The following is a 16816-nucleotide window of genomic DNA, read 5'->3' as shown; positions in this document are numbered from 1 at the left end:
TTTGTTTACTGGTGCTACCTCGCTGACACAGGAAACGGCGATCAAGTATAATGTCTTTGCTGCCCATTCCATCTGTGAACTTCCATCAAGGAAGTGGCCATAGAAAAAGAGCCCCCACGTATCCAAATAATTATTTTCATGGTTTAGCAAAAGTTATATCAGCTTTAGTTCCATGTATCAAAAATTAGATAAGAAGTCAGAAACATATTTTCCTTTATTTGTAGAGATCCCAATTCATCCATCATCTGTAGTTGGTTTCATATCTCAGCATAGTTATGAAGAGATGGGAAACTGGCCTGCAGATTGATGGACTACTCCCTTTGATTATGTTAGCCAATTCAGTACCTTTACTCACCAAAGGATTCAAACCAACTTTGATCATGACTAGGGAACTTCTTTTGGCCAGATACCTGAGGATGTTGAATGGGCAGCCAGTCAGCTAGGTAGTTGACCTTGTTGAATGGTTGTCTCTACCTTTTTTCCATGTACAGTTATAGATTCCAGGGACAAAATGGAACTCGCACATAAAAAGAGCTGACAAACACCCTTTGGGTATTCATCAGTTTTCCTTCCATGATCTACTGTTACATACACATAGCTGCTTGGATTTTGTTCATTTTGGCAAAAGTTTGAGGTACCATAAGACACGATAGTCAGTAAAGCGTTTATTCAATCTAGCCAAATAGAGGCCATTATTTAGTTGTATCTTATCATTCAATTTACATTCACAGAGCTTGGATAGTTTCCAAGTCTTCTGATTTTCCCCACTATAGAAATTTAATAAGAGGAGTAGTAGAAGCCTCTGCAAATGCTGCTAACGTTAGACTTGCCCTCGTGAAGCACTAAAGGCTAAGAAGCAGCAATAGAGTTCTTCAATTATAGAGACTCTGTTGCCGTTGGCTACCCCTTTAAGGGAGTTCCAATTGGAACAGGTGTCTGAAATATGGATAGATAGATAGAAATTTAATATGCATGTGCAGGTGTTAGACAGACCATTTCAGATATGGAAAAAAGTCCATGCAGCCAGTTTTGTTTAATGATTGTCCTCATTTTGGTAGGGATCACAAATTGTAAAACAGCTCCTCACAGAGATGATAAGTTGTCTGATTTTCTTTAATCAGAATCATGAACAATGAGGTAGCACTCTTAAATCATATATCGTGCACATTAACAAACAGAAAGATATTAGATGCAAATAGAAGACTGGCCAGGTCAGACTCTCTTTGAAATTATGTCAGAAATTGATTGAATTATTGAGGGCCTGAAAGTATATAACTTAATTTTTTTAATTTAATAGTTTCACATTTATGATCTGAAGCAACTCACTGGTCATTGTAGGTCGTCAGAGAGATGATGATGTTAAACCTCGGACGAGCATCAGGCTAGTGCCTCCTCGCAGTGGCACATCCCATCTGGGTATCTTCTGGTGACTCACCTCCTTAGGAAAATTTTAGAAGCAAAGCACTGAAATGCAAAAGTTGGTTGTTTCACAGAAAGCTGTAGCTGGATAGGACTTGGGTCTTGACACAAAAAATAATTTTTATTGACAGTAGTGAAAGTATTGCTTTTAAAGAGTGAGGGTGACAGTGGAAACAGTCACTCAGTCAATGCTGATAATCACGCATTTTATGCAAAAGTTTTTTAATGATGCGCACAGTAAATAATTTATCAGTTTTCCCGCACACACCTCTTAAAATCCATTATTTTTTCTGAAAGTTTTAAGTTTACCAGAACAACTGTAGCACAATTTAAAAATGAACATAAGCTTAAGTGATATATGTGCACATTCAATCACATATCCATAAAGTTGACTGATTTTAGCAACTGGATTCCGTAGCATCACTGTACGAGAGTTGTAGTTTAGTGAAATGCATGCTTTGATGAGTGGGCTGGGCCAATTTTTGAAGGAAATATAATATGAAATATAACCATGGCTGTCCTTTGCTTTATTTTGCTTGACTGACTCCTGCTCGCTACCATCCTACTGCACTTATTCTTACAGGGAATGGTAACTGTACCTTAAGCTTGAATGTGTTGGATACATTTTGGCTTTAAAATTTTGGGTGTTGAATTGGACTTTGATGTTAAACAACTGGTTTCATGCTAATATCTGTATGTACATATTTATGGTTTTTACTAGAATATTTGCAAAATATTTTTGACAAATTTAGGAATACATATTTAGAGAAAAATTTAAATAATTAAAAGACAACTGATAAACCCATGCATTTTTATGTTTATAAATATCTTGTGTTTTTTATAGATATTATGTCATTGATATTAGGGAATTTTTTCACTTGCCCATCATTGCTTTAATATCTGTTGTAGTTATAAGCTTTAAATGTGCTGAGAGGTTTAACGAGTTTCAATGAATAGATGATGATATTTCAGTAACACGAAAGATATTTAAATTTGAAAGGTGTAGTTGATCATCACATAACAGAACAAGCATTAAAGTACTATATAACTTTATTTAGGCCCATAATATGTTGGTTAACGAAGATTGTTTTAAATACTGACCATATCAACAACTTTCACAGGTGCCCAGGTTAACGACAAATCTCCAAAGCGACCATCAGTAAAGGTGAACAACCCACCAGGTGGAAGGACTTCTGGCAGCTTCTGGTAGACATAACATTAATGGGAAAGTGTGTCAACTATTGTTTTGAGACTGAAAAATGTTCATATTTTCCTTTTTACACTACTTACATATATACTGTATTCCAAAATATTGTGATACAATGATGAGAGGTATGATCGAAATACGATAACATTGAAATCTGTATAAATCAGTCATCTCTTCCTTAGGCTACTTTGCTATTGCAGAAAAAGGCAAATACTTCTGAATATATATTATGAATGCTATTGACACACCATAACATTTATAATTTAGATTATGATATAGTCATTTGTATGTGAAGATTTACACTAAGTTTGCAGTTGTGAAGTAGTGAAATTTCTTATAAGAAATAAGGCTTTGTTACTTTCATACTTATAACTGCTATAAAATAGGAAAGGTAATATAGGATGTCTTTTTCAGTGTGCATTTTAACGATTTTGTGTGATGCCTGAATTTGTATTCCAAGGATTGAGAAACACACGAGGTTGCCTCAAAATATTGACCTCGGAAGAGAGTAAACTGAGGTCCAGGTACCTTGGTTCCTCAGGAGGCATGTGATCACTTTGCCTGTGCTGTTATGTTGTCACTGCCAGTATATGGAATGAAAGTCATTCCTTTTGGCATTTTCCTTCTTTTATCTTATTCAAGGAAAATGTAGATATATAAAAGCAGTCAAGATCTGTTGCCTTACTACGAGAAACTAATGTAAAAGTTTTGTAAGACTCATTTGCACATTTTGCTATGAAATTCATATTTAGATGGTCTTGGATAAAAACATCCAAATTTTAAATAATAGAAAGCTTATAATAAATTTAAATGTGTAGGGGCCTAGCTTTTCAAGCTGAAATAATATTGCTGAAATTAAACCAAGTAAATTTTACCATGTTTACTATGACTGTGTATTAGTGTAATGCATTAAACAGGTTTAACTGGGGTTTTCTTGCACAAAATATGTTTCTTGCAAGCGACAGTGAAACATACTCTTTTAAAACTGTGGACTTCATTACACAAATATTTATACAATTATGTCTGTGCAGCCATACATTGGAAGATATATGGCAATGGACAATAAATTCAACTTACTTTGTTTTTTTATGTCAATCTTTTGAGTGACATTAATCATTGCACCTCATGCCTCTAATACAGAGCGAACAGTAAGGAAGAAGGAATGGATTGATAAATGATATAAAATGAAAGAGCTGTAAGATGTGCATTGGCTAAAATGTATATGGCAATCTTGCCAGCCAACACTTGTATGGTTTAAAAGAGCATGAAGCAAATATTATGTAAAGTGTCTTGCACTTTTGTATTTTGAAATATTTTTTTTATAATTGCTATAGACTACCCTTAGTCTATAAATGCATTATTGTGTAGGAATAAACATATGTCTGAGTTTTTATTGCTAAAATCAATAAAAATTGTAGTAGGGAAGAATGCAAAGGCAAGGGGTTGGCAAGCAAGAAGATGAATAAAATGAATTCAGGGAGGAGTGTGACCCAAATTTTAGATGGAAGTGCAGTGAATGAGGTGTTTAAAATGTTTAGAAATATGTACTAGAAAAGATTGTAGAATTAGTACAAGGTTGAGATATTGTAATGAAAAGGGAAATGCATAGTGGATGGAAGAGTTTAGAAATGCTGTGGAAGAGAAGAAAAAGGCATATGATAGATTGCTGAAAAGGAATGTACCAGTAGAAGTTCAGCAAAGGATGAGGGAAGAATATAAAATGTGTGAGCAGAATGTTAAGAAGCTGAAAGAGTAAAAAATCATGGAAGAAAGTCGAGTGAAAAGTTTCAGGAAAATAAGAAACTACTGGAAAGATGTAAGAAAAGGAAAGGGGTGGATGTAAGAGTTGGAAATGTTAATGTGAGGAAAGGGAATTGCTGAATCAAAAGGAGAAAGTGAAAGGAAGGTGGAAAGGGTATTTTTGAAGAACTGATGAATTGTAAGGCAGTAGTTTTTACATACATGGGTATGGAGGATGTAAGGAGGAGGATACAAGTGCAAGGGCCTATAGTATAAAGGGAGGGAGATAAGAAGAGCAAAAATCAGGTCGAAGGTAGGAAAGGCACAATGATAGCTCCAAGCTACCAAATATACTGTTCTGAAGGTAAAGGTAACCGTACATTATAAAAGTTGATGGCAATAAGCTTGTCCAAAGATACTCGAAGCTGTTACAGAATTTCCTGAATTAGCTTCAAGTTAGCTTGGTCGAGATGTTAATATCATCATCATATATTTGAGAGCTGTTGAAACATTCTTAATGGAATAATCCTACATACACTGTAATATGATCATCCAACATTACATTATTAAGTCAAATCTTCATTGAATCTCTTAACATCATTGTAAAATTGGATTAATGTTTTCTTCCAACAGTAATCATTTGTAAATCTATTACAAACCAACCTTATTACATGTCAATACAATTTTCCTACATCGAAGTACCCAGCTTAACAAAACCAGATGTTAGCATACTCATTCTACAATAAAAATTTTTCGACAGATTCTTCCAGAACCATCATACAAACCAAAGTTTACTACTGCAAATGTTACATGCTCATCCTCCACCTCTTTACAGTTTATTTGGTGACAATCGTTTATTCATTATAACATTTAATCTGGTACTTTAATTATAGTGTTCCAAATTTACAGTTTCATTAAGGTATAACCCACTTTTACTACAGCTTTAAAAAATCCTTTTGTGAGAAACTGCAGAAGCTGGTGACTGAGTTTGGTAAAGTGTGTGAAAGAAGAAAGTTAAGAGTAAATGTGAATAAGAGCAAGGTTATTAGGTACAGTAGGGTTGAGGGTCAAGTCAATTGGGAGGTAAGTTTGAATGGAGAAAAACTGGAGGAAGTAAAGTGTTTTAGATATCTGGGAGTGGATCTGGCAGCGGATGGAACCATGGAAGCAGAAGTGAATCATAGGGTGGGGGAGGGGGCGAAAATCCTGGGAGCCTTGAAGAATGTGTGGAAGTCGAGAACATTATTTCGGAAAGCAAAATTGGGTATGTTTGAAGGAATAGTGGTTCCAACAATGTTGTATGGTTGCGAGGCGTGGGCTATGGATAGAGTTGTGCGCAAGAGGGTGGATGTGCTGGAAATGAGATGTTTGAGGACAATGTGTGGTGTGAGGTGGTTTGATCGAGTAAGTAATGTAAGGGTAAGAGAGATGTGTGGAAATAAAAAGAGCGTGGTTGAGAGAGCAGAAGAGGGTGTTCTGAAATGGTTTGGGCACATGGAGAGAATGAGTGAGGAAAGATTGACCAAGAGGATATATGTGTCGGAGGTGGAGGGAACGAGGAGAAGTGGGAGACCAAATTGGAGGTGGAAAGATGGAGTGAAAAAGATTTTGAGTGATCGGGGCCTGAACATGCAGGAGGGTGAAAGGCGGGCAAGGAATAGAGTGAATTGGATCGATGTGGTATACCGGGGTTGACATGCTGTCAGTGGATTGAATCAGGGCATGTGAAGCGTCTGGGGTAAACCATGGAATGTTGTGTGGGGCCTGGATGTGGAAAGGGAGCTGTGGTTTTGGGCATTATTGCATGACAGCTAGAGACTGAGTGTGAACGAATGGGGCCTTTGTTGTCTTTTCCTAGCGCTACCTCGCACACATGAGGGGGGAGGGGGATGGTATTCCATGTGTGGCGAGGTGGCGATGGGAATGAATAAAGGCAGACAGTGTGTATTGTGTGCATGGGTATATAGGTACGTGTGTGTGTGTGTATATATATATATATATATGTGTACATTGAGATGTATAGGTATGTATATTTGCGTGTGTATGGGGGTGGGTTGGGCCATTTCTTTCATCTGTTTCCTTGCGCTACCTCGCAAACGCGGGAGACAGCGACAAAGCAAAATAAATAAATAAATATTCAAACTGTACAACAATCCAAACTTGTTACTTATCCATTTACTTACATAACCATAATTCACTATCTCCTATAAGTTATTGGACAAATTTATTTCACTAACATTTTTGATAATGCTACTCAATTTTACTGCGAAAGAATATTTCATAATTACATTTTTTCATGCTTGTTTGCCATTACAGTGTCGCTGGGGTAGCACAAGGTACTGACCTAGAAATGAACTTATTCGCTCACACCCACTTTATAGCTGTCATGTGTTGCACAAACCATGGTCCACTATCCACAACCAACCCCCATGGACTCATCTGTGGTTTCCCCTGACCACTTAATATGCCATGGTTCAATCAACTGACAAGATATTGCCACCTGTACACCACATCGCACAAATTCACTCTTTCCCATGCTTGTCTTACACCCTCCTTCATATTTAATCCCCAAGCACTAAAAACCATTCCCTCTCCAATTCGGTCTCCTGATATTCCACGTCCTTTCCACTTCTAAGAAATATAACCTCTGCCGACCTTTCCTCACTCATTCTCTCACCTCCCTCTTACTCGATCAACTTTCCTCACACCAAATACTGTCCTTAAAACATTTAATTTCCAATACATTCCCCTATTCTGCACAATTTCATCTACAGCCCAAGCCTCGCATCTATTCCATGCTATTGGGACTGCTATACCTACAAACATGCCCTCTTTGAACTCCCTGACAGTGACCTCTCTTTCCACATATTTCTCAATGCACCTAAGCTCTTGACCCCCTCATCCACCCTATGTCTCACTTCAGGTCCCATGGTGCCATTTGCTGCCATATCCACTCCTAGGTATCTTAAACGCCTCACTTCCTTCACTTCTCCAATCAAATTTACACCCCACCTAACCTGTCTCTTTGCTCTGCTAAACCTAGTAACCTTGCTTTTACTTACATTTACTCTCAGCTCTCTCTTTTCACACTCTCTTTCAAACCCAGAAATCAACTATTGCAGTTTTTCATTCAAATCTACCACTGATGCAGTCAACAGCTGACTCACTCTAACAAGCCAAATGTACAATAAATAATTTACTCACATTAAAACCCAATTATCTATAGACAGCTTCATATAAATCACTTTGTGTTTATAGATAAAAACTTTACTAATACAGAAATCAATAAAGTATACTGTCGCATTTATATATATACACCACCCAATAAATTACCACTAACATATCTCAAGACACACATTCTACTTTATGGCAACAAACTAATATTACCCATCTGAATGATAAGTCCCATACATCTTGATATCATCTAATAACAACCTAAGTGGAACAGATTTGAAGACAATTACATTGAACTTTAAACGATTGAAATTGGCACAATATCTGACTCTTATTGTGTGAAATATCACAACACTCGATAAGTGTAGTCATGCAAAAATACCTACCGAGTTTATGAGTACAGATCAACTTTTCAGGTAATGCTACAATAATCTAGACTGAGAAGTGCATTTTGCATTTGTAATGTAACAAATAGAAGGTATTAGTTAGTAGGCAGTGAACACTCAGGGAGGGTTAGTGACAGCTGCAAATTGAGTCGGCACTTCAGTGGTTGTCAAGTTGCACTCCTGTAACCCATGCAGCTGTCTTTTCTCTCCGCCTCATGCACACGTGGATCACTGGCATTCCGTGCACATACAGACAATCTTTCCTTATTACTCATAACATTTTTAATGTTTAACTCAAACAGCTCATTCTTCATAGCTAAATTTTCACGCAGTGAGCACTATGCGCTAACCCTATCTTTTGGCAAGAAGGTAGGAAGAACAGCTAGAAGTAGGTGGGAACATTTTGGCAGGGGCATTAGTTAGAAACATTAGATAGTAGTAGTTGGTAAGAACATTACGTAAGAGTAGTAGGCAGGAACACATGCTAGGAGCCTCTGGAAACACTACGCTAGAGTTGCCCTCACTCTGCCAATGGCTTGTTAAGAGTGAAGCACTGAAGGTGAATAAGCACCAGATATGGAAACTTTTGCCAAAGCCATCCCCTGGAGAGAAAAGACATCAGAAATATATATAGATCAACAAATATCTATCTATCTATCTGATGCCTGTTCCAACTGGAACTCCCTCAAGAGGATGGCCAAGGGAATAGTCTCCATAAGTAGAGATTTCCAGTACCACTTCTTAACTTCACCCTTAACAGGTCACTAGCAGAGGGTAACTCTAGCAGTGTTTACAGAGGCTCCAACCTAATGTTCATACTGATTACTTCTACCTAATGCTCCTATCTACTACTTAAACAACAACTACCATCTTGCCAAAAGGCAGGGCTAGTGCACAGTGCTTACTGCAGGAAAATCTAGAGTTACGAGGAATAAGCTGTGTTAGTTAAGCGTTGTCATGTGTTATGCATGAAAAAGAGAGATTGTATGTGTTTGGACAGAATGCCAGTAGTCCACGTGTGGGTGAGGCAGAAAGAAAAGATAGCTACCTGGGTCAGAAGAGTGCAACTTTACAACCACTAAAGTGCTGGCTCACTACACAACTGTCACAAACCTCAATATCCATGCAGGTAGTACTGGTAATATACCTCCTTGGTTGTTGGCTGCCTACCAACTACTACCTACCAGATCAACATATAATTACTTGCAAACTGGAGATACACTGTTATATGAGAACTACGCTAGCCTAGTATTGTGACTTTTCATAAAATACGAACTGATAAACTGCCAGTCTCAGTTGTGTGAGGTTCAGTTCAATAGCTGTCACTGTAAGTACAGGATAAGGGACTAGAGGCCCTAAAAACAAACCTATTATTGCCCTAAAGTCTCCTTAAACTCTAAAAAATCACAGAGCAATCTTAAACATATACAATATGTACATACAGTCACAAAAGGCTCATGATTATTCACATGTTCAAATATCAAATACCTGAATCACCTTGGGTTTAAAACATTCGACTTACAATTGGTGATTGATATTACAAGTTCATTTTTCATATATTTTACAAGACAATTGTCAACATATTCAAAAACATAGAGGAGGCTAAGTGAAACAGATAGAACTCTTATCTCCTTGCAATAATCAACAATCATGTTATTTTCAAAACATTCAATGAATAATCAATACACTGATGAGGTAAATTGTATTTGCATAATTTTTTTTTTTACATAGTTCTCTTTAGAAGGTATCTATCTAATCTCTATCTCTGATGCTTGTTCCCTTCAAGAACTCTCTCAAGGGGGTGGCCATAGCAATGAGTCTACATAACTGGTGAACTCCAGCGCCAATTCTTAGCCTCTAATGCCCCACCCTTAGCAGGCCACCGGCAGAGGGTCAGTCTAGCAGTGTTTGCAGAGGTTTCTACCTAATGTTCCTACCGACTACTTCGACCTAATGTTTCTACCTAAATGTTCCTACCTACTACTTCTACCTATTGCTCCTATCATTTTACCAAAAGGCAGGGGTAGCACATAGTGGTCACCAAAGGAAATCTACAGTTACAAAGAAGGAGCTGTGTGAGTTAAGTGTTGCGTGTGACATGGAGGGAGATTTTGTATGTTTGTGGACAGAATACCAATAGTACACATGTAGGTGAGGCAGAAAGAAAAGACAGCTACCTGGGTAACAGGAGTGGAACTTGATAGCCAATGAAGTGTTGGCTCACTATGCAGCTTTAGAAGGTTTTTATTAGAGGCTTACAGGAATGGATGAAGGCAGCAAGTATGGATATGCACATGTGTATATATGTATATGTCTGTGCATGTACATATATGTAAACGTTGAAATGTGCGTGTGTGAGCGTTTATGTATATACATGTGTATGTGGGTGGGTTGGACCATTCTTTCATCTGTTTCCTTGCACTACCTCACTAACACAGGAGACAGTGACTAAGTATAATAAAAAAAATATAAATATAAAAAAAGAAAATATCTAAAGCTCAAATTCTTAAGCACCTCAACCCAGCCTTGGCATCAAAAACTTCACATAATAAATAAAATGATACAGTAAATTATAATCTTCAATATTATTCTTTTCAGAGAGTTCACACCTAACAAAAGAGTGAATTCATACTCGTACACAGAAAAATGTGAGGAAATACACAAAATAAATGGATTAAAATCAACAAATGAGCCTGTGACTGGTAAAACAATACAGAGAGATACAAGTTCAACAGAAAGAGAAACATCATACCCACATCCTTCTCTCTTATTACCAGTTGTCATGTGTATCATCCACACCCTTCCCTACCCCTTACTCAGTAGTGAACCAGGCCAACACAAAAGTATCAAAATTTGTATTTTCTTTAACCTTTGAAGGATAATTCATTTCATAGAGAAACGGCTCATTCTATTGAATTTGTACATTATGGAAGCTTAATGGTTATTCAGCGCTTTTTGATTTGAAAAAGGATACCTAAAAACTGCGAGAATGAGAAAGGAAAGTTGATAAGGAGGATGTATGAGTCAGAAGAGGAAACAAGGAGAATGGGAAGACCAAATTGGAGATGGAAGGAGGGAGTGAAAAAGATTTTAAGCAATCAGGGCCTGAATATCTGGAGGGTGAAAGACAAGCAGGGTATGGAATGAATTGGAACAATGTTGTATAGTTTGGGTAAAAGTACTGTCAAGGGTATGTACAGCATCCAGAGTAAATTATGGAAAGGTCTGTGGGGCCTGGTTGTGGATAAGGAGCTGTGGTTTCCATGTATTACACATGACAGCTTGAGAACGGATGTGAGCAGATGTGGCCTTTCTTCACATATTCCTTGCACTACCTAGCTAATGTGGAAAACAGCAAACAAGTATGAAAAAAATAAAAATAAAAGCTTTATATAAAATTAAATATTAGGCTGACTTAAAAAAGACATCACTCTATTTACATAATTATTCATGTCTAGAATTTCTACACTACCTCTATTTTTTTTTCATATTACATAACCCATATTTGACTCTTGAGACTCATACTTTTGATATTTGTTCATACATATTCAATATTATTACTCCATTAAGGGACCACAGGTGACCATGAGTTGTCAGAGAAACTTTCCATATTGGAAATTACTTTTAAAAGAGAATGGTGTTCCTTCAATACCTTCCCTTTTTTCCTCTCTCTAGTTTGATATTCAATTGGGCTTCCAAGTTACACATAACTCACCATTTACGTCTAAAACAATTATTTACTCTGCCCATGACTATACAGTTCTTCAATGTACATGAAAAATCTTTATCCTAATTTTGTTCCATAAAAAGTATGCCATGATGTTTTTAGCCATCTTTATCTGGATGATCAGTAATGTGTTAAAAGAATTTAGTTTTTGTGAATACAGACACTCTGCTGAGTTTGGCTGTTTCAGATAGAAAGGCAATTTCTCTAAATGATGTCTGACTCTAAGCTTGAAAATATATTGCACTAAAACATGGACTTTATCATATCAAAGTAACATACCCCCAAATGTACAATGATGATAAATTCTCATGAGAATCTTTTTCACTATGCACATTTAAAGAAATGAATCAATATTCCACAAGACATGTAAAAAATCTCCAAAACTCTGTATGAGCCTCGTACATTAACATGCAAACTCATAACAAAAAACATAAACGACATTAATCAATAAACTGGAAGACTGAAAATGCACATACTTTATACAAATGACCCTATACAGGACACGTCACGTACAACCCACTCATTCAACCACTATTAAACTTTCATATACTTCTTATAAGGAGCCCATTTTGTGTCTCCAAGGCACTATGGCATAAAATGGGTCTCATGTATCCGACAACAATAACTGCACCTTCATATTCAATTCATATATTCAAGAAAACTAACAAGTTAATTACATATGTGTGACGTAGAAGTATAAAAAAAATAATCTGAATCAATATTTGTACTAATTAAGCTGTACGAGTGAAACTTCATCCATTTCTTGCAGTGTCAGAGTCTGGAGGTCTTCCCTTTTGTGAAAATTGATAGTGTTCTGATGCTTACTTGTCTGTGAAAAAAATATATAAAAGAAATTAACATCTTTATTATGATTTGCAAATTTTCTGTATGAAACAGCAAGTATCCAATGGTACTTAATAGTTTTAACTACGAAATCACAGTGATCAATCATGCATTTTAATAGATACCTCAACATAATGATGAACAGACCACAAAGTATGCAAAAAAAAAAAAAAAAAAAATGCTATAGGGCCCCACACTACCAACTCATAAACCCTCATGAAAACCATCTTAAACTACCACTATTTATGACTGCTACAGAAAGAACATAAGCAAATAATGCTGGCCTTTGTTCCTAATGCTATTCCACTAATACAGGAAAAAGTGAAAATGAAAAAAAATCTTTATTCATGCTTGAAATACATGACTTATCCATAAACTACCTAAATAATGGTAAAAATAAAGTAAGAGTAGCAAAGAGTGAGAACTAGGATGGTGGTGGCAGTTAGCCGAGCAAATTAATGTTTATGCGTGAGGTTTAAGTTGAACACTGCATGGGGGATCAACTTATGGGACCCTGGAGATATTTTCCATTTGGGCAAGGGCTGGCAAACCATGTGGGATGTATAAAATGCTTTTTGGCAGCTAGGGACTTTAAGCGTATTTTACGGTGAGAAGTAAAACTGCATTAAGACTTGTAAATCATAGACAAAGAGTTCATCAGGACCAGAACAGCATCTTGGAATAAAGAAGCAGTAACCAAGAGAATTTCAACAGAGTAAGAGCACTAATTTCTCCCTATGCCATGGTATCTTTCTAAGTCACATTTGATGGCCAGTGTTAGATTTCAAAATGTAACAGTTCAACTTTGCAATGACACAAAACATGTTTACCTCACTATCCTAGAAATCCCACAAAATAAACATTATAAAATCTTCCCAAAAGCTTGGAGTGCTGAAAAGGAGCTATAAATATTTCTCTTCAAAGCAGCTATGAGGGTTTTATTTGCTGCAGTTTGAAACACTGACTGCATATCTGAGAATGCTCTTCCTCCACCTCTCTCACTTAGCCAGAGTGGAATTCAAAAGCCTTCTGCCTTATTAACTCTTCAACCAACCCTCTCTGTCACCCTTGATGCACTGGTGGTGCCCTCCTCCTCTTCTACAGGCATCATTTCAGCCACTGCCCTTGTAAGCCGTCTGCGTGTTCCTGCCATTAAAGCAGGAACATATGCACACATCCAGTCGCTGCCTCCTACTGATTCTGCAAGGAGACTAACCACATGAAGAATGACCACTGTGATACCTACTCCTTCCTTGAAACAGCAAAGCTGCCGGGTCATCTTCCTGCTTTTGTGATTACCTATCTGTACTGTAAGGGAAGGGAGTTTTACACTCGTGGGACCCAATCTCTTGAACATTCTTTACTATCATAAAACTTAAATTTATGACTGCCACCTTTACCTCCTCCTACAACTATTCCACCTTTCAGTCAGGCCTAGAAACAACAAAGAAGCTATAACTGATTTTCTTCTTCTTAGCCAGTTTTCTTTTATCTGAGATGAACTTCATTTTTTAAAGCACTTTTCTGCCCAAGCCATTTTGTTTACTAATACCATGAAATACAACTCACAGTTGACATAAGTATGATTGTGTGTGTGTCTGTAGTGCTGTGTGGTATGTAGAAAAAGTGGGACAAGATTTATAACGTCAACATGAAGGAGTGAAAGCCAGAAATAATCAAATGCAGAAAAATTTGGAATACTTAAGGCAGAAGAATTATACTTAGGCTGCTTTAGTACAGCCCCACACACTGTTTCCTCACCTGGCTATGTGAATTGGTAGAGCTGGTGGAAACAGGACTAGAAGATGGTATGGAGATGACTGCAAAACATACACTTTATAGCTGTCTGTGGACACGTATGACTCAAGTGGTGTATGATCTGGATGCAGCTGTATAAAGAGAAGTCAGTCATATTCAATTTCTGCAGTTTCATGTGAATATGTTTACCTGAAACTGACAAAAATATATAGGTTCACAGCTATCTTTTCATATTATGTAAAAACTTTATAAAAATTATCAAAATATACACTACTTACAGACTGATAAAACTTTTTATAATTTTCAATAACTAATCAGAACCCAATATAACAAAAACTAGTAGCTCCAGTCCAGAACTCACTCATACAATAAAATTACACAAAATCTTTACGTGTTACACTATATTTTCACGTGAAAAATGCTGTTCCATGGAATAAAATTTTTCTCAAACCCACAAATCTCCCACTAAATGTTCTTCCATTAGATCATATCATCCAACTCCTTCACTTAGTATTCAGGCACATATTCTCAAACTATATGCCATCCTTATATTCTTCTAACTACTATTTTACCTTTTTCTATACTTAGTATCTTTACGAGCAAAGAAAAAACATTCTTTCCACATATCTTTATCATTCAGTTAATGGGTTCAGTTGTATCTCCAATGAAACTCACAATCAGAATGACCAGTCTCTCACCCAAACTTAACCTCCGAACCTTACTTTTATTTACATTAAATCTCAACTTCCCTTAAAACATCTTCCTTAACTCAAAATAGCCCTTCCAGTTTTTCATGTGAGTATGCCGACAGGGATGTATCATTTGCAAACAGCAACTGATTCATCTCCTAGACGCCCCCATGAATGCAGGAGATCTGCCCCCCTCTCTAAGACACTTGCATTTATCCCTCACAACCCCATCAATATATAGATTTAATAGTTATGGTTACATCATACACCCTTGATGAAGATCCAGCTTTATCTGGAACCACTCACTTTCCTCCCTTCCTACTCGCACACATCTCAGCCTCTCACTGCTCCTGTTAGCTATCCTCGCACACCATAAGTTTGTGGTACCTTCTAAATGGCATCTCTATCAATCTCATTATACACTTTCTCTAATTCATAAATGCCACAAACAAATCCTTCCCTTTCTCAAAGTATTTCTCATAAATTCTTCAAAGCAAACACATGGTCCATATGTCCTCTACCACTACCAGAGTCACAATGCTCCTCCCCAGTCTCGTGCTTTGTGCATGCACATCTCCATCTACTCTCACCTACTACAATTTTTCACCCAACTTCCCTTGGTATCTCTGCAAACATGCCACCATTTCCCCACCCCTGAAATTTCTTTTATCTTAATACTACAACTGACTTTCACACTTGCCTCCATCAGGAAGTAATCAGACATTTCACCAAGAGCCCCTCTCTCTGCATATTTACATCTGAGTCTCTCTTTTGCATGACTATCAATTACATAATTCAATAATGCCCACTCATTGTAAACCCCACTCATCCACTTATTCTTATCTATGCAAAATTTTTTACAGTAGGTATATCCTTATCACAAATCTGAGCATGCAACTCGATGAGCTGTTCATCATTTTAAATTAAGCTGGATAACACCCCCTAGTTAAACCCTATACTGCCACAACAACCACCTTTGTATTCAGTTCTCCCACCAGTAATACTTGATCCCTTAGCACCAGGTGCACAAGTATCGACAATCATCCCTTCTTTGTATTCCACACCACTTTTCACCCAAACTAATCTAGAACTCACTTCCTTACACTCTTTAACTCCTCCTTCAGCTCAGGCAACCCTTGTTTGCTCTTTCCCTCACAATTATCTCATTCTTCCCCCTTTCTTGAAAGATAAGCACTCCTCACTCAACTCCGTTCTAATCTCACTATTAGATACCAATATAAAAGAAGGGGAGGACTTCCAGCCCTGCCCTCTTTTGCTGGCTTATACACAAAAGATATGAGGGAAGCATTCTTTCATTACTATCCTTGGCTAAATTCATTTTATATTTTATTTTATTTTGCTTTGTCGCTGTCTCCCGCGTTTGCAAGGTAGTGCAAGGAAACAGATGAAAGAAATGGCCCAACCCACCCCCGTACACATGTATATACATACACGTCCACACACGCAAATATACATACCTATACATCTCAATGTACACATATAAATACACACACAGACACATACATATATACCCATGCACACAATTCACACTGTCTGCCTTTATTCATTCCCATCGCCACCTCGCCACACATGGAATACCACCCACCCCCCCCATGTGTGCGAGGTAGCGCTAGGAAAAGACAATAAAGGCCCCATTCGTTCACACTCAGTCTCTAGCTGTCATGCAATAATGCCCGAACCCACAGCTCCCTTTCCACATCCAGGCCCCACACAACTTTCCATGGTTTACCCCAGATGCTTCACATGCCCTGATTCAATCCACTGACAGCACATCAACCCCGGTATACCACATCGATCCAATTCACTCTATTCCTTGCCCACATTTCACCCTCCTGCATGCTCAGGCCCCAAT

The 16816-nt window shown here is 37.4% G+C and overlaps 2 protein-coding genes and 1 long non-coding RNA gene across 21 annotated transcripts in view; 1 reads left to right on the top strand and 2 right to left on the bottom strand.

Annotated features, from left to right (window-relative positions):
* The window catches only part of CRMP (Collapsin Response Mediator Protein), a 214114-nt gene extending 210407 nt beyond the window's left edge, over positions 1-3707 (top strand). For all 19 annotated transcript variants that reach the window (XM_071672827.1, XM_071672829.1, XM_071672826.1 and 16 more), the window contains one exon: positions 2541-3707. In XM_071672827.1, coding sequence (XP_071528928.1) covers positions 2541-2629 — 89 coding nt within the window. In that variant the 3' untranslated portion in view covers positions 2630-3707. The remainder of the gene's footprint in view (positions 1-2540) is intronic.
* On the bottom strand, positions 653-2653 carry LOC139754979 (uncharacterized). The gene is made up of 2 exons (XR_011713991.1): positions 2521-2653; positions 653-1464 (listed from the first exon to the last, which is right to left on the bottom strand). It is a non-coding gene; the product is annotated as an uncharacterized lncRNA (long non-coding RNA).
* fy (fuzzy planar cell polarity protein-like protein) overlaps positions 3494-16816 on the bottom strand; it is a 55087-nt gene continuing 41764 nt past the window's right edge. The window contains exons 8-9 of the mRNA XM_071672842.1: positions 14258-14385; positions 3494-12482 (exon numbers count right to left, since the gene is read on the bottom strand). Coding sequence (XP_071528943.1) covers positions 12425-12482; positions 14258-14385 — 186 coding nt within the window. The 3' untranslated portion in view covers positions 3494-12424. The remainder of the gene's footprint in view (positions 12483-14257; positions 14386-16816) is intronic.

This window comes from Panulirus ornatus, chromosome 18, assembly GCF_036320965.1.
Source record: "Panulirus ornatus isolate Po-2019 chromosome 18, ASM3632096v1, whole genome shotgun sequence".
NCBI lineage: Eukaryota > Metazoa > Arthropoda > Malacostraca > Decapoda > Palinuridae > Panulirus > Panulirus ornatus.
Note: the sequence above shows the minus strand (reverse complement) of the source record. Positions and strands in the feature narration are given on the sequence as shown.